General features: G+C 39.6%; 1 protein-coding gene across 2 annotated transcripts in view; it reads right to left on the reverse strand.

Annotated features, from left to right (window-relative positions):
- Positions 1-4,693: 4,693 nt before the first annotated feature.
- The window catches only part of SGPP1 (sphingosine-1-phosphate phosphatase 1), a 50,737-nt gene continuing 28,039 nt past the window's right edge, over positions 4,694-27,391 (reverse strand). Inside the window, exons 3-4 of one of the 2 annotated variants that reach the window (XM_039536683.1) lie at positions 27,036-27,127; positions 4,694-4,782 (exon numbers count right to left, since the gene is read on the reverse strand). In XM_039536683.1, coding sequence (XP_039392617.1) covers positions 4,752-4,782; positions 27,036-27,127 — 123 coding nt within the window. In that variant the 3' untranslated portion in view covers positions 4,694-4,751. Of the gene's footprint in view, positions 4,783-20,366; positions 27,128-27,391 lie in introns of those variants that run through there. The other variant, XM_039536682.1, reaches the window with a different exon arrangement.

Here is a 27,391-nt window from a genome sequence, read left to right on the forward strand (position 1 = left end):
GAAATGCCCTTGATAAATTAAATGTTAAAATTACATTAGTAGGAAATGGTTTTGTTTCACTAACTACAAATTCTCTGTTTTCATTTTTTTTTAAATTTTAAACAGTCAAAACAAAACTGCAAAGTGCAAACGTGTAAAAGGAAAAACAATTCAGGGGGTGGGGGGGGAGCCAAAATTTTTTTAGCTTGGGACAGCAAAAAACCTAGAGCCGGCCCTGCTATGAACAGTCCCAGGCTACTGGCCCCCCCTACAGCCGGGTGCGTGGGTCAGTCCCGGGGCACCCCAGCTGGGCAGTGCCATGAACAGCACTGGGCCCAAAGCCACCCTGTGCCAACCAGGGTGCAGTGCTGTGCCAGTGACAGGCCACACCTACACCGAGGGGCGCCTTTAGGGTTACCAGGCGTCCGGGTTTTTGACTGGAAGCCTGGTCACCAAGGGACCCAGGCGGCTCCGACCAGCACTGCCACCCAGGCCGTTAAAAGTCTGCTTGGCAGCACTGCAGGGCGAAAGCAGGTTTCCTGCCTCTCCTGGCACCGCGCTGCGCCCCTGGAGCAGCCAGCAGATCCGACTCCTAGATCGGGTAGACACGGGGCTCTGCGTGCTGCCCCCACCCCGAGCACCGGCTCCGCACTCCCATTGGCCGGGAAACACCCTCAGCCTTTTTCATGCCCTTATGTAACTACATCTGCTGCCATGGAGGCCTCTCTGGCTGGTGCCGTGCAGTACATTACAGAGAGAAGGGAGTCAGGTAATATAGTTTACTGGACCAACTTCAATTGGTAAGAGAGACAAACTTTCAAGCTTACACTGAGCCCTTCTCTTCAGGTGCTAAGCTCTGTAAAGCTTGAGAACTTGTCTCTCTCGCCCATAGAAGTTGGTCCAGAAAGATATTACCTCACCCACCTTGTGTCTCTACTATCCTGGGACCAATAGCGCTACAACTACACTAGAGTCCCTAGATCCACACAACTACAGCAGGGACACAAGTCATTTTTCCAGCTCCAAAAGCCCAGGGTCCTGTCACTTGAGCTAAAGGAAGATTCTGCAACATTGCAGTGAAAAGCTTAAAAACACAAACTCTAAATGCTCTAATACCAGAAGACAAATCAAAATAATCCAAAATACGTATTTTAAAAAACACATGATTTCTAAACAATCCCATTATTTTTGGGAGGGTGGTGGTAGGGAGGGCTGCTGATTTTTCAGTGTTTGTAGTTGATAATACAGAAACATTTACAGAGTAGGGAACAATCTCTGTGCATTAAATTAAGAATTTTAAAAATAGTGGTGCATTTGAATTTGCACTCTTCATTTGTATCTGATCTAGATTTTAAGTGGGGACTACGTTTTCCTTTATAGATGTATGGGATCGAGGCAACAGACAGCATCAACAAAAATCATAAGTAGTGAGCATGGAAACTTAAAATCAGTGGGATTATAGACTTCAGGATCCAGAGATGTAGAAGATCTTATAGGATCAGGATCTACCAACATGTGTGACACATAGAACAGTGCAGGCTTGAGAAATCGCAGGGATATTACTTAGGAAATGCAAGTAGGAAGGTAGGTGCAGAAGGAAAAGGAGAGTACATGGCGGATAGAGAGGAGATAGTCACTCTAAGCTTAAGGATAGAGTAAGACAAATATTAACACCCCCCTCCAAATATTATATCTCTCTCAAACAGCTGTAGGTCAGTATTTCCTATAACTTTTTATTACATTTTTCCAAATTGGGGGTGGAGTTACATATAAACATTCCAGTAATAAAAAAAGTAGAAAAGATAAACCAATTTAAAACTCAGAAAAGCCAGAACAAAAACAGCCTTACATATACAAATTATATTAGTATAATTAAGTAATTCTCCTTATTTATTTTACAAATACCTAAGCTTATAGAAATTGAAAGAATTTTTAAAATCAAATTTACCTTTTAGCATTAAAGTTTTTAATTTACATTTTTTTCCCCAACACAGATTAGTGGAAATGACTAACCTTTGATTTTATAACTTATTTCTAGTCAGTTTCATGTTCTTTTGCAATAACAGAATGGTGTTAAATATGGGTTACAAATATTGCAAGTGAAAATTTATTTTTAAAATAAAAGTGTTTGCAGCAGGATTTTTTAAAACAGTATAGAAACATTTCCATTAGTTTAGTTGCCACTGCTAAAACACGCACACACCCAAAACTTTTGAGTCACATTTGAGCTGACTCTGTACAGTTTTTCTGACATGTAAAACAAGGACATTAGCTAAAACCAATAATGTGGTCACATCACATGGGTAATAACTGTAGAACCATGCATAGTAAACACATGACTTGTTCTTCACTCTTGATAAGATTTTTTTTTTTTTTTAAACAACCCTGGTCACATAGGGTAAGCAGAAGTTGATATCAGAAGGCGAGAGTACTGACATTTCAATTATCTGTCAGTGAAAAGCAAAGCTTAATTTTTGTGTACCCTGAGTAGCTGGAGATGGAGATACTTAATGTTAATAAATGTAAACTTTTATTCATGCTGCAGTCTGACCATTAATCTACCCATTTCACATTACCAGGGGCGGCTCCAGGCCCCAGCACGCCAAGCGCGTGCTTGGGGTGGCATGCCGCAGGGGGGCGCTGCTGGTCGCCGGGAGGGTGGCAGGCAGCTCCGGTGGACCTCCCACAGGCATGCCTGCGGAGGGTCCGCTGGTTCCATGGCTTCGGTGGAGCATCCGCAGGCACATCTGCGGGAGGTCCACCAGAGCCGCGGGACCGGCGTGCTTGGGGCGGCGAAATGGCTAGAGCCGCCCCTGCACATTACAGTGCAGTTACTTTGTTATTTAGTTATTCTGGCAGCATTATAATTTGTTTTTATGACTACTAGAGTGCATTCTTATTTAGGAACATCCTGTAATATTGTGAGAAACAGTCAACTTCCTTTGTAATTCACAGGGATGTTGATATTCTGTGAACCATGATTTCAGTAGAGATAAATTTATTTCTAAATGGTTTCTTATTAGTGTAGTGTATTTGGTATCGCTTTCTGCATTCATGACAAGTTACAAATAGCTTACAGTAAAGCTTAGAGTACAGAAGCCTGCTATCCATGCAGACATTGCTATTAGTAGTGACACAGAAGACAGAGTAATTCAGGGTGTTGGGGTTTTTTTTGTATTTTTTGTTCTGTAACAATTGTTTCATGGGTCAGATTTTTTTCTAAGTTGTGCATTTAAAATCTAATAGTATATAATGTATAAACACAGTACAGCCATGATAAAGACCTAAATCACATGCTTAGTTCTGCAATGATATAACAGCCTTTCAAAATTGCTATGAAAATGTACAAGCTCAAACACAAAATGTACTGTGCTGCCTTTGACTATGATTGATCATGAAATGCTAATGATGTTTTACTAATTTCAGGTGAGTGGGCAAGAGGAATTTTTCCAGACTAATATAAAAATGCTGTGGAAACAGACATACACTGTCTAAGTATCTCATCTGACAGTAGTCCAGGAGCAGATGCTTCAGAGAAAGAGGCAAAACCAAACCCCATAGTGTACACTGATGGAATAACCTGGCTATAGGTGATATTCTTTCTTATCCATCACAGTTAGTGGTTGGCATGTCCTCTGAAGCAGGAGAAGTTTTCATCCCTTATAACTTTTGTCATTGTTATTATTCTAACGTAGCCAGGGATGTTCTCACTGTTCCTGTATTTATGTAGTCCTTTTGTGGAATCTTCGAGCTGATCGCCTTTTCCAAGTAAACTCTGTGGTCTTAGCCGGGAGAAGATAGACATTCCCTACCGTCTTACTTTCCCCAGCATCCCCTCCTGTGTCCAGTCCTTTTTCCTTGTATGGATCCTGAACTGTAGAGAGGCCATCAAAGTGCCCATGAAGAAGGTGACAGACAGTACTGTGGAGATACTAAGATCTTCATATGGTGGATGGGGCTTGGGTTGTTGGGAACAGTCTGCCCAGTTTTGTTTTATACAACAGGGTTATTTAATCTTAAATTGGCTTCCTGAGCAGCTCATGAGTAACTATAAGTATTCAAATGAGAACTCCTGTGGAAGCATTTTTATTGCAGGATGGAGAAAGTTAGCAAATATTATCTAATACAGGAGGCTGGGAGCTTTGAGTTGACCTGCTGAGAAAATAGTATCTCCATTCTAGTGTTTGACTTTGCAATAAAATGTCCTTTTATCATAGTTTTTTGTACATAATTAGCAAAAGTACATGATTTACTCAACTCTTGATTGCAGTTTCTCAAGTGCTTTCTGAGCACTTCAAGTGAAAATTATTAAAAAATAAGTATTTAAATGTCTATATTATGCCTGGGGGCTTGATGAAAGCCATCCACTCCAAATTTGCTTCATTTTAAATTGTCATCTGCCAAGCTGTCCATCATGTGAAAGTGGAAATCTCAAATGACTTACAACAAAGATTTTTTTCCACTACAGAAACAGTGAGAATTGGGTACTTAAAAAGAGAAATAAAACCTAACTTTAAATACAGTCTTCCCCATCCCACGCAAAACCTATTATTTAAAAAGCAATATGTACCTATTGAAAGTATCTATTGCTCTGAATTTGTATTACTGATTCCTGAGATGTATCATCAACAATATATACCAGATCCTTTACAAAATTAGCACTAAAAAGGAAAATATACAGGTCGTCCCATAAATGGCCAAGAAAGCTACCAACCAGCATACTAGAGTGGGGTGGCTCTTTAATCCAAGAAGCATGGTGTCCTTTCAGTATGTCAGCCAGCAGACACTGAATAAGCATGGAAACTAAAAATAAATCAGACACACGTGAGTTTCTTATGATGGTGAAGACGACACAACATGTTTAATCAATAGGTGAACTATTTTAGATGCTAAATTTTTATATTGTTCATTGCCGTTTGAACTGGCTGAGAACATTTGACAGAATTATGTATTTATAAAGTGTCTAAGAATTATCTTTGAGTATTATAAAATATAAATAGAATACCTGCTGCACCAGGGTTGTCAGAGGCTTAGTTAATCAATGTTAAAACACTTGAAATCCTTGAATACATGGCACCGTAGAAGTGCAAAGTATTACCACCAACATGAATAGATGTAATAAATTCTGGGGAAGAACCAAATTTTCAACATTTGGTAAAGTACATTCTACATCTATAGCACTAAACAATCTGTCTCCATTGCAGTCCTTGTCCATTAGTGAAGAACTATAAAACTGAATTTTATTTGACTGTAAAAATAGTTATAGCACTTAGTTGTTTAAACAGGATTGCTTGCTTTCCTTTGACTTCCTTAATCAATTTTATCACTTTGATATTTGAATTTCTGATTTCCTATATATATCTCATTACTAGAGACCATGGGCCATACTGTGATAGTAATTAAATAATTGGATATTATAATGAAAGAAATCGGCATGAGTCCCTCCACTCAACCACTGCCTTAAAACACAAGATTCTTGTCTTTATCTTCAAGGACTGTCCCATCTCCACCCTACCTTTCAAATTTTCTGATCTTATCATGCAATTATTCCCTATCTTTGCTCTACCAACTATAGCACTAATCATCAGCCATTTGCCCACTTTTCCTACAAGCACCGTTGTACTTTCTCCCATGCTATATCTTACACATGGGGAAAAGCTCCCCCCCAAAATCTACAAAGCCATATACTCCATCAGATCAGTCCTTAGGAGTTCACCTTTGCCATGAGGCCTACAGAACACTACCACCTAATAATGGCAAGCCCATCTTGTACAACAACATCCTACCTCTCTCCCAGATTATTTCACTTACCTGTTGTAACCTGTAAAAAAATAAATAAATAAATAAAAAGGGTCTTTAAGGCAGTGTGTGTGTTTTACTATATATCTACACAGTACCTAGCACAATGGGAACCTCTCCTGGTGGGGCCTCTGGGCACTACAGTAATAAAAATAAATACTGCTAACAGAATGCATTTGTAAATTGTGCACATATGTAGGAGCAGGATTTTATAGTTGTACTATGAGAATTAATGTATGATTTGATTTCATCCTGCCAGCCACCCTTTTTGAATAGCAGAAAGGAATGACCCTCTGGGACATTGGTAGAAATGCATCTGACAGACTGCCGGTGTCTGTACTGATGTTAAGGCAGGGACAGACCAGAACAAACTTTATGACTGATTATGGTCACCCTTTTGTTTTAGGGTAAGTTATAATGTCTACTATGGTTTCCTATATGTATTACAAATTAGGCACTCTAGTTAAATATACATTTCTTTGTTTTAAGGTTTTAGTAAGTAAGTGACAGAATCTTGTATTGCAGTGGTCCTTAACCTTTTCATCTGGCGGGCGCCAGACGAAGGACCATGGCGGCGGTGGAGCATCCGCCGAAATGCCGCTGAATTTCAGCGGCATTTCGGTGGCGACACCTCTCGATAACACCAGCGTTGAGAGGCGTCGCCACCGAAATGCTGCAGAAATTTGGTGGCATTTCGGCAGATGCTCCACCGCCGGCCAGGACGCAGGTGCATTTAGATGCCCCCGCGGGCGCCATGGCACCCGTGGGCACGCGTTGGGGACCCCTGTTGTATTGTATCTGTGTTAAGGAGATTAGAGGAATGTTGAAGGCCTGGGCCCCAATGTGAATTGTTTTAATTATAAGATTTAGGAAGGCTTAATTTACAATGCCTTTTCTTGCTCAACATAAAAACTGCTGTATACCTTTGAAGATCTCTGTAAAAAATTGGTTGTGTGAATGAGGAATGTATGCATCAGCAAAAGAAAAGGGGTGAAGGCCATTGTTATAGCCAGATGGTCAAGGAAGGAGGAGTGAAGAGACTTAACGACACCAGAGAACCATCAACGCACATCCATAATGAAGGAAGGGCAGATTGATGACCCAAAGGTGCAGGCTGGCACCCCTAAGGACAAAACAATTAATTAAATCGAAACCAGGACAGGATGGCCCTCTCGGAGGTGTACTGGAATGTTTACATCAAAAGATAACACAAGTAACTGCTCAGAAACTGACACACCAAAATCCATAGACTTCTACAGAGAAAAAAGGACTATGAGAACAGGGTGCTTTGCCATAGCACTTTGGGTTCGTCTTTCCACACTCCGGGAGCATTGGACCCCAACTGTCAGAGCCCAGCTCCCCTCTGCGACCAATCTGGCTGGCCACTAGGTTGATCCAGACTCTGGACTGGTAACTATAAACATCAACTGGCAGGACTGGGTGCATGGTGTGAGTGTGTGTGTGTGTGTAACTGGAAAGCATATGTCAACTGCTGTATTCTCAATAAATGCGGCATTTTTGCCTTCTCCCTTATTCTATACAAAGCACACGGGATCTTTTATAACACATTGTCATAGTGATAGGGCTACTGCACCTCTACCCCCATTTTGGTCTCTCTGAGTGCACCCCCTCAGAGGTTAGGTCTCGTGCATTTACCTCCTCTGAGGTGGAATTCCACAGTTCTGCCATTCTTTGACTAGAATCTGGCGGGCTACAGTACCTTATATACCAATCATGCCTATCCAGCAGGTCCAACTGGGTTTGGCATCTACAGTTCTTCCCTTCATCAATATGTGACCAGTGTTACATACAGTTGCCAGCCAGCTTTCTTAAAACTAAAGTATGGTTTATTCCCACAGTAGGAACAAAGCCTAAGAGAAAAAGGATTTTCAAAACAAATAGTCTACACACATCTTTCTTATTGAAGGCTTTCCATTTGATGATAAAACAGGCAGGGTGTTTGTGTGTCAGTCTGGTTTCCCAGCACACCTATCCCAGCAACTACCGTCCTCTCTCCCAAGAGTCCCTTTTTAAACTGCACTAGTCCTTCTGATCATCTTTTGTTGCTGGGTCTTTTCCTATCCAGCGTTTTCTTAATGACCCATTTGTGTTGACTGAGGAGGGGCTTGTCTTGAGCTGTTGTTTTCCTTCCTGCTTTGTCCTGACAAACCCTCCCATTACAAAACCAACATGTTCATATAATAAATATTCCCAATAACTAGGTTATACATTATTCATAAATTATTACAAAGCAGCTGGATCAGCATTCATGTTGTAATACCCGGCCCAGGCCAGGGAAGCTAATGATCCAACCAGTGGTCCAAATTTGGTGATGAATCTTGGTCACATGCCACTTGAGGCACACTACGAAGAAGACACAGCAGCTCTAATTCATTCACTCTCTCACACACACACACACACACACACACACGACATCTGATCTGCTGAGAAATTATTCTGCCTCTCTTATGGAATTATCAGTTATTAAGTGGACTCAGTTTTGAATTGCACTTTTGCTGGGGAGGTTATTTTTATTTATTGACCTGGGGCCCAATCCCCTTGAAATCAACAGACATTGAGAATATTAGCATCTGTCATCATTGGGCTTCACAATTTCAAATTAATATGAGAAAAGCATTGTATATTTGGACCAGTTAGTTACAGTCTCAGAATTGCTATATTACCATTATTATAAACAATGCATCCACTAATAAGCATTTGCATTGACTAGCAAGGGGTGGGAGCCGTGTCCAGACATGCCCATCAATGGAAAGAATTGAATCAAACCTAACTATAATAATTTTATATTTTTCCTTCAACTCTGTATTAATGAGGTTAGTCGGCTTGAAGTCTAGACACGATACTGATACAGTAATGAGGCCAACTCAGCAGCAGCTGTTGCTATAACGTAAGTGGGATGGCACCCGCCAGTCTGCATACTAAATTGGTACTGTTTGTGCTCTTACCACTATACCAAAGATATTGGCAGCAGTTGCATTTTCAACTCTTAAACCATTAACTGAATTTTGGCATATCACAGCCTCAGCCCTAAATAAATATTTTTAGTTCTTAAAACAAAGTCAGTGACAATTTCAGTTATACAAACTTAAAAAAAAAAACAGTTGTAGTTTTTACAGTCATAACTAAGTCAGTTTAGTTTAAATCAACAATGAAAATCCTTAGTAATCACTGGTCCATAATTAATCAGTTGTTGGTGGTTTATTTTCTAAAACATGAGGCTACTAGATAGATAGATGGATGTAAGCAGAGTCTGAATGAGCTCTCCCTTGACATCTAGTGGTGAGCTGAGGAAAAAGACTTCAGGAGCTGTTCTTGTTTGCATGGGCACACCTTTCCCATGGGCTTTGAGTTAAACTAGGTGGGAAAGAGAGAAATTGTGGGTATGAGAGAGGCCAGGTTGGAGATCTGGACCTTCAGCAAAGGGGAAGAGGGTATGTGAGGAACAGAAATTGGGACAAATACTTTGCCTAGGTGCTCAGCATGATGGGATTTATTGCCCAAATGATCTCGTGACTGGTTTTGGATCCTCAGTCTCCTTGTTATGGGGGTAGGAGTAATAAAGGGTTGTTATCCTTGTTGTGTGAACCAAGGGCAGCAGAACTGTACCTGGCAAACCCTGATAGAGAGACTCACCCTCAACTGAATGGTACTCGCTAAGTAAGAGACGTGGGTTCCAAAGCCCAATTGGAGGACAGGGGTGATAGATAGGTAGGCCCTGTTTAAGGGTCTTAGACATCATTTGACTGTTTCTCTCTCCACAGCATAATAAAAGAGCTAATTTAGATTAAATTGAGAATCTTGTTTTTCTAGTATTTCTATTGCAAGAGACTGCCCAGTATGTACTAGCCCTCAGGCTCCCCCACTAATACAAGTACTGTAGTGCAATCTCTTTATTGTGAAAGTGCAATTTACAAATGTAGATTTTTTGTTTGTTACAAAACTGTACTCAAACAAAAAGTCTATTCAGTCCTACTTCTTGTTCAGCCAATCATGAAGACAAACAAGTTTATCTCCTGTAAATGTAAACAATGCTGCCCACTTCTTATTTACAATGTCACCTGAAAGTGAGAACAGGTGTTTCCCATGGTACTGTTGTAGCCAGTGACACAGGTATGTGCCAGGTATGCTAAACATTCATATGTCCCTTCATGCTTCACCCACCATTCCAGAGGACATGCTTCCATGCTGATGATGGTTCTCCTTGATAACAATCCAAAGCAATGCAGACTGACGCATGTTCATTTTCATCATCTGAGTCAGATGCCACCACAAGGTTGATTTTCTTTTTTGGTTGTTCGGGTTGCGTAGTTTCCACATCAGACTGTTGCTCTTTTAAGACTTTTGAAAACATGCTCCACACTTTGTCTGTCTCAGATTTTGGACAACACTTCAGATTCTTAAACCTTGGGTCAAGTGCTGTAGCTACTTTGAGAAATCTCACATTGGTACCTTCTTTGCGTTTTGTCATATCTGCAGTGAAAGTGTTCTTAAAATGAACAATATATGCTGGGTTGTCATCCGAGATTGCCATAACACAAAATATATGGCAGAATGCAGGTAAAACAGAGCAGGAGACATACAATTCTCTCCTAAGGAGTTCAGCCACAAATTTAATTAATGCATAATTTTTTTTAATGAGTATCATCAGCATGGAAGCATGTCCTCTGCAATGGTGGCTGAAGCATGAGGGGCATACGAATGTTTTGCATATCTGGCACGTAAATATCTAGCAATACCTGCTACAACAGTACCATGGGAAACATCTGTTTTCATTTTCAGGTAACATTGTAAATAAGAAGTGGGCAGCATTATCTCCCATAAATGTAAACAAACTTGTTTCTCATAGCGATTGGCTGAACAAGAAGTAAGACTGGGTGGACTTGTAGGCTCTACAGTTTTACAATGTTTTATTTTTAAGTGCAGTTATTTTTTGTACATAATTCTACATTTGTAAGTTCAACCTTCATGATAAAGAGATTGCACTACTGTACTCATATTAGGCAAATTGAAAAATACTATTTCTTTTTTCCAGTGCAAATATTTGTATTAAAAAATAAATATAAAGTGAGCACTGTATACTTTGTATTCTGTGTTCTAATTGAAATCAATATATTTGAAAATGTAGAAGACATCCAAAAATATTTAAATAAATGGTATTCTATTATTAACAGAGCAATTAATCATACATATACATATGTATGTATATGTATATGTATGTGTATATATATGTATGTATATGTATGTGTATATATATATATATATATATATACACATATATATATATATATATATATATATATATATATATATATATATATTACACACACACACACACACACACACACACACGATCAGCAGACAAATATTTTATTTAACTCCTGGGGGAATTCTGCACCAAAACATTAAAAATTCTGTGCACAATATTTTAAAATTCTGCAAATTTTTGCACATTTTATTTGTCAAAACACCACAATATAAACACTCTAGTTTCAATTATTTTGGTAATTTATTTCAAAATACCTGTCAACAATATGTCAACAATACAGACAACAGCAAAGAAGATTCCCCCAGGAGTAGAGAGTTAAAGAAACCCCTATGGCAACCCAATTCCAGTTGAAGGATGCTGGAGGGGGCTGTGTGGGGCCCCCAAAGCCTAGCCACAGGGCACGCCCTGCCCAGACACCAGCACCCCCAGAACCTTTACTCCCCCCAGCTTCGTTACTGTCCTGCTGGAGGATGTGGTGTGCTGCAGCCCTGGCCTTACTTGCCCTTTGCCATAGCTGGGCCTCTCGGGCCCTTTCCTTTCCCTGGGAGAATGAGGCTCAAGCAGAGCGTGCAGCCTTCAGCCCAGCCAGGCTCTGTAAAGTCCAGCATCCCCCCAGTGATGGCCAACAGCTCTGCAGCCCCAATTCTGCAGGGGAAACAGGGAATTCTGTGAAATGCTGCATTGTGCAGTGGCGCAGAATTTGAGTAATATAAATGAAATGTACCCATCAATTACACAGAAAGCCCCAATAGCAGACTTTCAAGCTCCAGGTTATTGAGTCAAATCCATCCCCAGGTAGTAGTGACCAAAGTCACTGTGCTCTGACAGTTGTTCAGTGATCTGCAGGAAGCAGGTGATTTCAGTCCATTGTTCAGTGCAGTGAAGAAGTAATCTTTTACAATTGGCACTTTTTTTTGGCAGTTGTAGCAGAGAGGAAAAGGGCTGAATGAACATCAAGAATGATTTATCTACACCAGAGATAATCAAACTATGGCCTTTGGATCATCAAAAGCGATGGCTAGTAATTTGAGCCTGCACCACTGAAGTCAGCGGAAGTTTTACTATTGAATTCAATAGGAGTAGGATCAGGCCCTAAATGCATACATAGGAGTTAAACCAACTCTGCTGATCACGTAAATATACAGTTAAAAGTAGATAAACAAATGGCCACTGAACTACAGCAATTGCTTACATGGAAAAGTATTTTAGCTTCTTCAGTGTGATACAGGGTTGTGGTTTTGGTTTTGCAAGAGCTCTCACACTGCCTTCTCTTTTGCACTTTATTTCATTTCCCCTTCCCCCTGCTATTTCTTTTAGCAGGGAGAATCATCACCAACATGACTAGCCGGCTCTCAGCAAACCACCGAAGCATTCTATTACTACCGGTGGGCCACAAACTCCAGTGACACAACAATGGAGTGCTATATAACAATTTCTCAATAGTGTATATTGAGCTGGTTATTGGACTATCAGCTCTAACTAGTCTGGCTTGATACCCTACGCTAGCCTTTGAAACTGGTTTGATCAGGAGGGACAAAAACCCAGCAACAACGAAAAGAACAAAGAACTTTGCACTGTTTAAAAAGATACTCTTTCTGGGTCCCGCAGGAACTAGGTTGAAAGATGTAGTAAGTGCAGGCCCTGATAAAGGCCTAGTATGAGGCCTGAGGCCTGAACTGAAGTAATGAACAAGACTGGCTGATGCTGCATAAACATATATTCACCTAGCAAGTATAAACACAGCATTAGAACATATTATACTAAAACATTCCATAGATAATAAAAGGACAGGGTAAAATGATGAATAGAGTTGTTTTGTTCGAACCAACATGTACACAGGTGTGATGTGTAACTTGTTTGTACCTGTGTATAAGAAGGCATCCTGGCTTTGCATCTTACTGGACTCTGTGGTCTCTGCTGTGTCAGCTATCTGCAGAGCTGGGGCAGCACACAGAGGACACTCGGCACAGGAAAGCATACGTGTATCTGAAAAAGTAAGGCCTGCCTAGGTCACCAGTATGGGGTGGTAGTACTGTTGCTATAATAAACATACATGTAGGTTGTTTCTTATTTTAAAATCCTTTTTTCTATAATGCTTTGTTCCAATGTCTAAATAAAAATATTTTGCTCTAAGAAGACTGTTGGTCAGTCTCATATGTCACAGGTTCCCAAAGGAAGAAATGCAGATACCGAAAACCCAGTCAGACCTGCAGGGCGGTAAGCAGTAGATGTCTAATAGTGGAAGAAACTGCAAGACTCCATCCTGAGAGAGGTAAGGGGAAGAGGCCTAAGGCTGAGCTGTGTGTCCTCAGAGGCCAAAAGGGGCACACGTGCACTAGCCTCAAACATGACCCCCAGCTTGCACCCATACTGAAAATCTGAAATTGTAATAGCTCCTGTTGTATACACATGTGCTCCACAACACTGAAGTCAACTCTAATAGAAGTTTGAGATTTTTCTTTTCAATGTAGTTTAGAGCAGGGCTTTAAACATTTTTTGGTAAAGTCGGATTTTTGTAGATGTGTGTGTAAAGCAGTCATGGTACAAAGAGAAGTCTACAACAGACTGTGCTCTGAAAAGTGCTAAAGGGTTATTGTTACTGGCAGGTTTGATTTTCTATATTTCAGATGGCCTGTGTTTTCAAGATGTTTATAATGTAACAGTTGATATGTTGCTACTGCCATAAAAAATATTCTAAATCACTAAAGAAAATTAAACACAAAAGTTCTGTCCTCAAGTTTGCATTTTCTGCATTTGTTGGTGTGTGCCAATTTTAAGTTTAATTAAATGCAGATTTCCAGCTAGAACAGTGTGTATATTGATATCAATGTAGATTTGCTGTAGCTATATTTGTATTTGTTTTATGGGTGGGAAGGTACCCAGAATAGATTACAGCTGGGAGTTAGCCACACTACTATGGGTCTGGAATCCACAGTCTTAACACAGGAGCCAGGCAGTAGTGTGCAGGGGAAAAAACCATGAACATTGTACTTGCTTCGCAAAGTCTGCAAGAAGAAAGTACTACAAGTACCCTTCTCATGAGATTTGCAGTAGCATGCATCATCTCCCTAGGAACCAAAGCTACCCTAGAGAAGAGAGAAACAGGCCTAACTGGCAAGAAATTTAATCCAATGCCAAAGAGATGGCAAGAGCCTCTCTAAATGTTTTAATTGTTAAAACTGACAGGAAACTGATGGTCAGTTAAACCCTTGGGGGAAAAACCCAGATATAAAGAAGAAAATTAGCCAAAAGCCAAGTAGATTTGGCTGCCACAGGCAGCTTCTCATTCATGAGTGGTTAAAGAGGAATTGGCATTTGGAGGTACCAGTGGGCTGCTCCATTTCCGCTGCAGAAGCAGAACATGATGCCAGCTGATGTGTGTGAGACAGCAACCCTGAACAAAAATATCTTCAGCTTCTGAAGCTTGCTGCCTGTTTAGCTCTGGAGCAGGGGTAGGCAACCTATGGCATGCGTGCCAGAGGCGGCACACGAGCTGATTTTCAGTGGCACTCACACTGCCTGGGTCCTGGCCAATGGTCTGGAGGGCTCTGCATCTTAATTTAATTTTAAATGAAGCTTCTTAAACATTTTAAAAAACCTTATTTACTTTACATACAACAATAGTTTAGTTATATATTATAGACTTATAGAAAGAGACCTTCTAAAAACATGAAAATGTATTACTGGCACGTGAAACCTTAAATTAGAGTGAATAAATGAAGACTCGACACACCACTTCTGAAAGGTTGCCGACCCCTGCTCTGGAGGCTTGAAACCCAAGGAGAATCCTGTAATGATGGTACTTTTAAAGAAACTTGTGTTTCTCAGTCACTGGATAAATAAATAGCCAGACTTTATGCTCTTGATACAACCCTGGAAAAGAGACTAGTAATTACAGCATGGGTCCTAACTAAAGGCCCCACCTGCAATGATTCTCTGACCAGGAGACTGCAGCTTCAGAGTAGAATTTTCAAAAGCACTCAACATTGGCCTAACTGCTCCTTTTGAAATCACTCGTCAAATTCTCATTGACATTAACGGGAGCAGTTTGGTCAATGCTGAGCAATCATGAAAATCCCACTCTAAGTGGGTAAGTATCAGAGGGGTAGCCGTGTTAGTCTGGTTCTGTAGAAGCAGCAAAGAGTCCTGTGGCACCTTATAGACTAACAGACGTTTTGCAGCATGACCTTTCGTGGGTGAATACCCACTTCTTCGGATGCAAGTGGGCAAGATCATTTCCCGGACGCCTGCACCTTGATGTGGTGGGAAGGCTTGTGTGCTATAATGATCCTCAGAGCTATGCCAGAGGTAGTTATAACTCCTGGTTGGGGTCACCCAACCAAGACAGGTCAAAGGGTAGGGGCCAGATAACAAGCAGTTCACTGGCCCTCCAGATCTGGGGGTTGAGTGATAGGCCAAGTTATAGACATACAAGAAGATAGCCTCTATGGCAAACAGCATGTCTTGTAGAAATAACAAGTCTTGGTGAAAACCATCAGGAAGCCAAGTGTTTGAAAAGTTCTTTACTAAAAAGGTAAAAATAAAACTATGAAAATAGGTTTCTGAAACATTTGAATGATGGCTGCAACACCAAAAGCTGTGCAGGTGATGAAAGAAATGGATGAATATAATCTCAAATCCTTGGAGTAAGCAAATGTTGATGGCCAGAAGCTGATAAAAAGCAATTAAAAATGAAAATAAAATCATAAGATACTCAGGAAGTAGCACCAATTGTGACTTCCAAAAGAGAAAAATCACTTAGATTGGGAACCAATACCCAATTGCTCTGAGTCAGGTTTTAAACACAGTACATGAACATGACAATTATACAATGTTATGCACAGACAGATCACTATGATGATGCCTACAAACTCTGACAATATTTCAAGCATGACATTCATCTGCTTAGAAATGGAGGATTTCAATGCCACGGTTGACAACAACAACAAGAGAGTGGAGAAATCAATGGGCAATCACATATTTGGTTCCCAAAATCAGAACTGTGAAAGACTAGAAGAACTGTACTTGTAGGGTGATCAGACAGCAAGTGTGAAAAATGGGGACAGGGGGCGGGGGGTAATAGGTGCCTATATAAGACAAAGCCTCAAATATCGGGACTGTCACTATAAAATTGGGACATCTGGTCACCCTATGTACTTGGTATCTGTGGTCATCATTGGTGGAACACTATTCCCACAAAAAGATACACATAAAGTAACTTGGAATTCCCCAGATGGAATCACCAGTAATTAGATTGACAATCTACATATTAGAAAGAAATTTAGATCAACTCTCCAGGATGTTAGAGTATACAGAGGAACTGATGTTGGAAGTGACCACAATTCGCGTGCAGCAAGACTGAAGATAAACTCAAGAAAAACAAGAAATCTCCCAAAAGTACTAAGAAATTTTACAGCAAAAGGCAAATGGATACAGCAGCAGATTTGAACTGAAGAATCAATTTCAGGTGCTACAAGACTTAGATCCACCACAAGAAGTCATCATGGACATGTCATGGGGCTTTTTCTAAGCAAACCTCAAGTCTGGATAACTGAGGATATGTGGAACTATGTGGGGAAAAAGGAAACAAGTCAAAGCAAACATTAACCACTTAAAAATATCTACCAAAAAAAGCAGTAGCAAAAAAAAAAAAATCTATATAAAACAGCTAGGGGCTCCTACCATGCGCCAGGCTTCAGATGCTAGTTTTGACCAGGTTGGGGAGGGATGGGACTTCCTCTTCCCCTGCATGGGCTGCTCCTGGGACTGGGTCAGATCCACCTCCAGGAACCTCCCACAGCTGCAGGAAGTTCCACAGCTGCTGGGAGTGGGAGTGGAGATGCCAGCTCTGAAGGCAACACCGCTGCCAGCAGCAGCAGCACAGAATAAGTGAAGGTGGCATGGTATGGTATTACCACCCTTACTTCTGCACTGCTTCTGGTGGTGGTGCTGCCTTCGGATCTGGGCAGCTGGAGAGTGGTGGCTGCTGGCTAGGTATCCAACTTTGAAGGCAGCACAGCTGCCAGCTACTGTGCAGAAATGAGGGTCACAGGGTATGGGGGAGTAGTCACTTTTGTGGGAGAGAGGGCCCCATGGTCAGGGGGGCGCTGTTGTCCCCTCCCCACACATACACTGCCAGTCCTGGGCCTGGAGTCATGGGTTCCTACCATGCACCAGGCTCCAACTTCTAGTCCAGACTTGGCTGAGAAGGGATGAGACTTCCTCTTACCCTGCACAGGCCACTCCCAAGGCTGGGTCAGACCCGCCTCTGGGAACCTACCCCGGCTGCAGGAAGCTCCACGGCTACTGGCTGAGAACCCAGCTCTGAAGACAGCGCTGCCACCAGCAGCAGCCCAGCCAGAACTACTAACTGGAGTCTGGAGCATGGTAGGAGCCCCCGACTGGGGCACCCCCAGCCTTGCCCCTCTTTGGCTTTGGACCTAGCACTCGGGAGTTAAAGGGGCCTTGGACTGGCTGTGGGGGGCAGGATGAGGGGGACCATGGCACTCCCTGACCACAGGGCCCTGGGCGGTTACCCACATGGCCCTCCCATAAGGCCGGCCCTGTCCCCAAAAAGGGAAGACCTCCCATACCATGCAACCCTCATTTCTGTGCTGTAGCTGGCAGTGGTGCTGCCTTTAGAGCTGGGTGCCCAGCCAGCAGCTGCCCTCCGGCCACCCAGCTCTGAAGGCAGCAGTGCAGGAGCATCAGTGGCAATACCATGACCCCCACACACAATAGTCTTGCAGCCCCCCCATCCAACCCGCTTTTGAGTTGAGACCCCCACAGTCACAACACCATGAAATTTCAGATTTAAATATCTGAAACTGTGAAATTTATTATTTTAAAGATCTTATGACCATAATGGACTGTGAATTTAGTAGGACTCTACTTATTTTACACTGGGACAGAAGGAAGATTCTATCCCAGCTACTATGTAAGCATTTGCAATTAGCAAAGCATGGAGGACTGATATTAAATCCCCTATAATCAGATTAGAAATGGTAGGGGAGGAGGAATCTGTTTCCTGCCTCTTTCAGAGGTTTCTGAACTCTGGCCTGGTCTACACTAGGCGTTTAAACCGGTTTTAGGAGCGTAAAACCGATTTAACGCCACACCCGTCCACACTAAGAGGCCCTTTATATTGGTATAAAGGGCTCTTTAAACCGGTTTCTGTACTCCTCCCTAACGAGAGGAGTAGCGCTAATATCGGTATTACCATATTGGATTGGGGTTAGTGTGGCCGCAGATCGACGGTATTGGCCTCCGGGCGGTATCCCACAGTGCACCACTGACCGCTCTGGACAGCAATCTGAACTCGGATGCAGTGGCCAGGTAGACAGGAAAAGCCCCGCGAACTTTTGAATATTTCCTGTTTGCCCAGCGTGGAGCTCCGATCAGCACGTGTGGTGATGCAGTTAAAAATCAAAATAAAGAAAGAGCTCCCGCATGGACGATGCGGACATGATCGCTGTAAGGGCAGGCAAATCTGTTCTATCAGCGCTCCGTTACAGAAGACGAAATTCAAAATCATTTTTAAAAAAAATCTCCAGACAGACGCCATAGCAGGGGCTCAGCGCACTACTGCATGACAAACATAACGGAAAGCCAAAGAATCAAATGGACGCTTATGGACTGGAGGACTCAAGCTATCCCACAGTTCCTGCAGTCTCCGAAAAGTATTTGCATTCTTGGCTGAGCTCCAAATGCTTCTAGGGTCAAACACAGTGTCCGCGGTGGGTCAGGGCATAGCTTGGCAATTTACGCACCCCCCCCCCATCCCCAGAAGTGAAAGGGAAAACAATCCTCTCTTGACTCTTTAACATGTCACCCTATCTTTACTGAATGCTGAAGATAGACCCGATGCTGCAGCACTCAACACCAACATCCTTGCTCCCCCCCGCCATGGGTGGCTGATGGTGCAATATGACTGGTATCTGTCCTCGTCATCAGCCTATTGGCACATGGGGCAGTGCAAAAGGACTGGTAACCATGCATACTAGCATCGGTGAGGTCTATCAAGGGTGCCTGGCCCTAATTTTTCCTGGTAGATGGTGCAGTATGGCTGGTAACCATTTCTGCTGTCATGCAAAAGCATGCTGCTGTGTAGCGCTGCTGGATCGCCTCTGTGAGCGGCATCTAGTACACATACAGTGACAGTCACAAAAGGCAAAACAGGCTCCATGATTGCCATGCTATGGCATCTGCCAGGGCAATCCAGGGAAAAAAGGCGCGAAATGCTTGTCTGCCGTTGCTTTCCCAGAGGAAGGAGTGACTGACGACATTTACCCAGAACCACCCGCGACAATGATTTTTGCCCCATCAGGCACTGGGATCTCAACCCGGAAATTCCAAGGGGCAGGGGAGGCTGCGGGAACTATGGGATAGCTACGGAATAGCTACCCACAGTGCAACGCTCCAGAAGTCGATGCTAGCCTCGGACCCCGTGGACGCACACCACCGATTTAATGTGTTTAGTGTGGCCGCGCGCACTCGATTTTATACAATCTGTTTTACAAAACCGGTTTATGCAAATTCGGAATAATCCCGTAGTGTAGACGTACCCTCTGATGCACTTCTTAAGGTAGAACATACCATAATGATTGTTTAAACTTCCTCACTTGACATTTTGGAGGTCTATGAGTACTAACATCTATCATGCTGACCAACACTGGCAAACTGTTTTTGTGTACTCTCCCGTCTGTCTGTCTCCATCTATTGTTTTGTCTTATAATTGGACTGTAAGCTCTCTGGGACAGGGACCATCCCGTATTTGTACAGCATCTTGCACTGTGGGGTCCTGGTCTATGACTAAGGCTCCTAGATGCTACATTAGTATAAAATAATAAACACATACACATCAAACCAGTGGGTTGTATCAGACATTTTGCTTCTTTGTGGCCTGCTTTGATTCATTTTCTAGAAAGCAAATTTCTCTCAGATGCTGTGGAGCAGGAGCATGCTTCTGTGAACAAGAAAGGGTGAGGAATGGGGAAGGTGGTAAAGAAGGTAAGACCTAAAAATAAAATATTTTAATCTAATTTGATCAATGATTTGGCTTCCCATTTAGGGTGTGAGACACTGACAAATATGCCATATAACTCTATCAGACAGTAAAAATCTTGTCAATGTGTTGTTTTCAGAAGGATTCAAAAGTTAAATGTGAAAATACCATACATTGTCATCCTAATGATTTTCACTATATGAAAATATATAGGTTCTCAAGCCAACAATTTACCCTTACATTAGGCATCCCTTCTAACATATCCCTTCTAACATGGGACGCAGAAATGACAAAACATTTGATTCCAACAGTAGTTTATTATCCAATCATTGCAGATGGAGTTACAAATATTGTTTCTGTTATCAGTTAAAGATTAAATATTAATTCTGACAACTGTGGAGAGTGTACAATGAGTGCAAAAGCATTAACCATAATGTAAGAAATACCGGAACAGTTTTTTTATCTTTAAATGTCAGGTTGTACACTATCATACAGTAACCATTATGTGATCTTGCAAATAAGTCAGGACTTGTGCTAGCAAGTTTGGTTTTTTTTGTTCTAAGATGTTGAGAGGCTGGCAATAGTTTAAAAAATATATTATTGTTTACTGAAAGAGTTTACATAACTCTTAAAAAATGAAGTCTATAAAATATTTTATATTGAATATTTGCTTTCATTAATGAACACAACAATATTAATGGGAGAAAACAACAAATGATTACACTCCTATATGTATCTTATTCTGTGAAATTCCTATTTCAGCTGCAGTATACTACAGATCCCGTAAACTCAAGTATAGGCCAAAATCTGACATCACATTTATGGACTCCAAAATTTGGTCCAAAATCTGCCTATGAGTTTTTATTCTTTAGAGGTTCTTTGTTCAGTTGGTTTTTTTGTTTGTAGGTGGTGGGTTTTTTGTTTTGTTTTGGGCTTCTTTGTTTTTTAAAGTTACCAGTTCCTGAATGTACCTAATTTCACTTATGCCGTTTTGGGGTGATCTGAGTGAAGTCATGAAACCTGGTGGCTATTTCAGTAATAACAACCTTGACATTCATTAGACTTTCAAAACCAAAAGAAAAGTAACTATAAAATTAAATAACAAAGATCAAGTACTACTAAAACCCTCTAACTTTGCAATGAAAAATAAATAGCTTTAAAGTAAATTTTCCCATTTAAATTTTAAATATGTTCTGTTCTTCATGGACCTTGCAAGAAGTAACTATTAATTAGGCTGCCTATACATTGTAAACACAAATTTGTTATCAATTTCTTTTGGTGAGTTCTCCCACCCACATCTAGTTTATTTCCAGATCAAAACTGAATGTACCAAAGAAAAGTTTTCAAATGCCAATGTGTGTGTTTTAAAATCTTCTGTGTTACTGGTGGCCCACCAGTACACCTATGAAATTTTACAATGGCTACTGAAAGAGCCAAATTTATATTTTGGAATCATTATTACTGAATGATAGGTTTTATAAAACCTGTCTTCACTGGTTAGTAACTGCAAATAATTTCCAAAATAGTTTCCAACTTGGAATTGGCTCTAGCATATCATATTTGCAATTTAAAGACAATATTTCACCAGTACTAAGTGCTACTTTGCCTAATCTGATTTTATTTTCCAAGTTAAGGTGTTTTTCTTCCTTTTGATTCAGAAGGAAGTACTGTTTAAAAGGTAACCAATGCAAAGTATCTGAAATTATATAATAACTACATCCAGAGTAAATTCTGAACAGGATCAGCTATTTATGCCAAAAATGCAGTGACCAATTAAGCTTTTGTCAGCTGTTTCTGAACAAAGAAGTGATGCAAATCATTCAAGGAGCCTTCTTGACAGGAATGCAAGAAAGACCAATTTTCTTTCAATTGCTTCAAAGTCACTTCTAAAATATGTCCGTGAATTTCACAAGGCAAAACACTCTGCCATTAAAAGAACTGAATAGAGTGCATTGGCCTCAACATGTTGAAGTTTCCCAGTATATTAATTCTTCTGCTTTATGTATTATTCTGGGATCTTGTCCATCATCATAATTATAATACAAAGGGGAATCCACTTTTGCAAATGTAGTACTAGTTCCAGATAAAGAAAACAATTAAAATGAAAAAAGAAGACAGCTTGAAATTGGACTGAGTCCTAGATGTTATTCTATAAAAAGTAATCACCCAGTTCTCAAAAATGAGTATGTTATAGTTGTATCTTATAAGGTTATCTACTCCACATGCACAGTGACGTACGTCTGCATACTACAGCAGGGTCAAGCCTTTAAAGGTAAATTTTCCACTCAGTATGCATGGACTTGGATTTAAAACTCCCACCAAAGTTAGATGCCCAGCTCCCATTATGTCCTCCCATGTGTTGACTACTAATACCTTAAAATATTTGAATTAAAAATCTTGCCTGTCTTTTGTAGATAGAAAGCAAATACGGAGATAAAACCACTTTTAGCACAATAGATGAATTTACTTACAGCATGCATGGCTTGTTCTCATGAACTTGAGCCACTAACAGCCCTTAAATATTTACAAGTTCAAAACGACAAAATCTTGACATAGGTAATAGAATGTTTGCATTTGCTTACAAATAGTATAGGACCCTCTCTGGGACATAAAAGCAGGAAATAAGTAACAAAAATACAGAAGCAAATTTAAAATATAATAGCAAAAAAGAAAAAAATGACAACTTTTAAAATCTGGACAATTAACACTGTTGTGGTTTAAAAAAAAAAGTACATTTAGAGATGTGATTTTTAAAATATATCTTTCTAGCTTTCAGAAAAAAGCTATACCTAAAAGGAAAAGTCCAAGTAAACTTAAAACAAAGCAAAAGTTGCTTTTGGTTTGCCAATTTACCTTTAAAATACCATTTTTTTTAAAAAAAAGGTATTAGCAAATTAAGTAATAAGGCAAATATGATCAAACACTTAAGAGCCTTGTACATGACTGCATAAAACAAACCAGCTCAACATTAGTTTAGGAAGCAAAAATGGTAGTTATACTGTAAACATGAAAAAGTATTTTTTAAAGACAGTGTAATACCTATATTAGTCTTATTTAAGCGCAAGGTCAGAAAAAAATTCACCTTGCTTTCCATTCTTAAGGCTGACATACAAGTCAATATTTTAGAGCCTCTTTGGCCTTGTGGAAAATTCTTTGCTAAATTAGGCCCTATATTAACATTATTTTCAGTCGTATTTAAATTGCATATAGTAACCTAAAAAACCAAACTCAAATGTAATATTGTAATATCTTTTAGTAATGGATGTAGCTCTACTTCTTTAGAGAAATAGCATATTCCTAAAAGTTTAAATAGTATCCGGAATTGAGAAAAGTTTTCTAGCACAGTTATATCTGAATAATTAAGTTCTCACACTACCTCATAAAAGTTCCACAAGTTCTTTCAAGTGTATTCCCACTCTGAAAAGACTGCTAACCACCATCATTTTAAAGCATTTTTTTTTAAATTTTGGTACAAGCTGATATTCCAACTATAAGCCTTTGTTTTTTATGTTCAACTCCAACGATAAAGGGATAGAATGTCTATTTAGGCCAATTAAAATGTTCATGTTATATCAACTGCCAAGTGTTAATTACAGATTTGGAGGAATCATTTTGGAAAATATAACCACAAAACAAAATTAGAGACTTTCAATCAAATGTTCATATGAACTTTCTTTAAAGTTCAACTTTGTTAAATGTTTGCATTTCTGCCTCTTTTCCCTGCCTCATACTGCTTTCTGTAATTGCATGGCATCTTCTGTTACACTACCCACACGATCCAACCCCCTTATAAAACATGAAATAAAGGTTTTAATATTCCATTTTCATGTAAACTCGAGTAAGCAGCAATGATCTAAGGACAGGATTGTAAAAGTGCTATATAAATTGACATTTGGATGTACATTTTTCCTGTAGAATAAACTACTCTGTGCATGAGAAATGACATTTTAAAACTACCAAATGCAATGTACAAAATATAAACATATACAGAGTAACAGTAGAACAAACTACAGTGCAATTTTTCCTACTCTGGAAACCATGACTGCATGTGATTTTATAGCTACTACACACTGAGCTTTCTCAGCAACTGAGATTTCTTTTGCATTCATGGTATAGCAGTGCAGTACAACTATAAACTCGGCCTTAAGAGCAATCCCATGCTTGAAATTCGAGTTCCTATAAACCATGAGTGCAATTTTTTACTTGGAACAATTAGTTCTTGTATAACTGCCCTTTTGTACTACTATTTAAACATTCTTCATTAGAACAGTAAAGCCAGGCTATTTAAAGAAAAGGAAACCATTCTAAAAATATTATTTCTACCTCTGGCAGGGCCAATTTAATATTACATGAGCTACAAATTATCTGTTCGGGGCTTTAAGGAAGAAAGCCTTTTTATATATTCTCCCTAGTTATTTGCTCAGAACATGCAAGTATAAATCCAGAACCATACCAGTACAAAATCTCCTCTCTCAACACCTTGGAAATGGGATTTAACTTCTACTGCACTTTAAGCACAAAACTGTAATAAAGGAATAGATAGAAAATCATAAATACACAAGTACTGAAACAAGCTAACCACGTTTTTTTTTTTTTTGCAAGCTAAAAAAAATCTCTTCAACTATTAAAAAAAAGTTAGTGGTTTAACACACTGAACACGGTGGAATACATTCATAAACAGTGCATTCTAAATGCACATCTGAAAAGTTCAGATGTCAGCGTACCATAAGAAGATCTACTGACTGGTCTAATAAGAAAGAGATACGAAGTCAGTCAGTGCCTTTACTAAGTTTTGTTAATATACATATTATTAATAGAGTGTGGAGTTCATATCTCCAAATCAAAAAGTTCCAATTCCAAGTAATCCTCGACAAAACTATACATTAAAGTGAATAGCTAAGCTAGAACAGAAAGCTTTTAATCAAGTTAAGGTTCTTCCTGAACATATAATATGGATACACAACACAAGTTATGTCTTGTCAGAATACTGCAACATTGCAATAACAACTCCTGACATATCGCTTAGGCAACACGTGAACCTAAACAATCATATGGACAAAATGAAATTCAAATTCCAGGTTCATGTAAAATTAGATAGTCCAAGGATTGCATCTTACTTATCAGCAGAAAAGAGGGCACTATAAAACTGAAAAGTGCATTACTGTTAAAAGCCATTCAAAACAACCCCGATATGCACAAATAGTTTATGCATTCACAATGCTGTTGTCTTTGCTTCAAACACTTAGTTTAGTTTATTATAGAATGATCACAAAGAAATTTGCTTTGACCTTTATATATTTTGTCTAGGTATGGGTAAAAGTGGTAAGACTTCTTGAACTACAATAAATGCAATTTGTGCATAAAATTTATATAATTTTTTTAAAGCCAAGATAAGAGGATCTCTTCTTAAGTACACCTCTAAAAATAGTGGCCCTTTTAAAATCAGTTTGGAATAACAAAACATATGAGGCCATTTATAGTTAGGGTGTGCATTGTTATTGTTTATAATTTATTTCTTACTATTGGACATACCTGTCCAGTATATAAACTATTAAGACAATTTGCAGAAAAATATATCCTCTACCAGTAACTGACAATGCACATAAAAAATACCTATAAAAGGGAATTATTGTCCATTCACAACCTGTTGAGCTTAGTGATTCACTGTTTAGCTCATTCCATCTATATAATTTTAAATATAAGCTAAATTGTGATCAGTATAGTTAAAATTAACCATTCTAATATGTGGACATCTACATTTTAAAATATCTGCCTAATTATGTATGACTTAAAATAAAATTAACTGTCATATTTTTACATCACAGTATATGGCATTTCTTAATTTAGCAACAGAAAGGCACAATTAAGCCATAAAATACAGTACCTGAATCTAACAGTTTTATTTATACCTAAAACCAATGTCAACCTAGACATTTTATTTTGTGGAAGGGATTGAAGGAAATAACTTCAGTTTTTACAACTGATCTCACTGCAAGTTTGGTCCATTAGAAATGCCATCTATATAAACAACTGAGTTTGGGGAAGAATGGAGGAAAACACATAAGCTGTTCCATTAGCTGTTTGTTGTTCAATAATTGGTAAGTTATTATGAAATGACTTAAACCAAACACAAATGGAACTTTCTGATCAGCTGTCAGACACCTTTGCAATATGCCAAAGTATACAAGTACAGTATGATGTATGTTTCACTACGTACGTGTATACACACATATATATGTACTGCATGTATATATACACGCACACAGCAATAAGAATAGACATGGCATTTATAGAGTATAGCACTTCTCAGGAGAGTAATTTTTGGCTTTTGGCCCGATACCATACCTAAGATGTGCAATTTCCTTTAAATGCAGTGCCTGTCATGTATTGCTGTTAAAGTCCCTGCTAAAGCAAAGTTCACAAGTCTGCCAATAGCAAACCGGTGCACATTTTCTTACATTAAGCAACTACCTCCCTTCTTCCCTTGTCAAGTGAATAAGTCTACATCAAGAAAGACCAATAAAAAGAAACAAGCAAGGAACCAAAAACATGAGAGAAAACCCAACCATTCCATATGTAATATAGCGATAGGGAAGTTCAACCTCCATGCGCTGCCTTGCTTGTCGTATATCATCACATGGTATAGAGAACATTTTACAGGCCAGTGGGATGGTGATTTTCTTCATCACTATTCTTGTTAACAATAGTAGTACTACTCCAATCAATAACCGCAATATGGCTTTTCCAAATAAAGTCACAGTGATGGAGGGAGGAATTAAAGGCAATGTATCTGGGGAAGGATCTTGCATTAGACCCAACATGTAATTAAAATGAGATCCACAAGCAACTCCAGCACCACAACCCAGAATCTGAGCTGTATCTCCTCGTGATGTGCTCCAGGTGTCAAGAGTGAAAGAGAAAACCCCCAAGGCTAAATGAAGACTGATGATAATTAGTGGTGCATACTTGTAAGTTAAATTGAAGTTATCAATCAGGTCCACAGCTGGATGGAAGACAACCAAGATGAGAATAGCATACAGAAATCCAGCAATAACATCCTGTTGAGAGGAAATAAAAGATACAATCATTTAGTATGATATACTTTATTTTTAGGATTTCTTTCATATCCAACTTTGAAGTAACTATTTCAATAATTCATTTAAGATTGTAATTTACATTAGCATGGAGAATAGTTTAGTTGCTTTGTAGGTAGAGATCCTTCCACATGTTTGAAATCTCCTTTTTCTTACATTTAACCTTTCACAATGTAACTAGTTTTGTTCTAATAGTAGGGGAAGGAATTGTACTTGCTCCTTTTCTAA

Source organism: Mauremys reevesii, linkage group 4, assembly GCF_016161935.1.
Source record: "Mauremys reevesii isolate NIE-2019 linkage group 4, ASM1616193v1, whole genome shotgun sequence".
NCBI lineage: Eukaryota > Metazoa > Chordata > Testudines > Geoemydidae > Mauremys > Mauremys reevesii.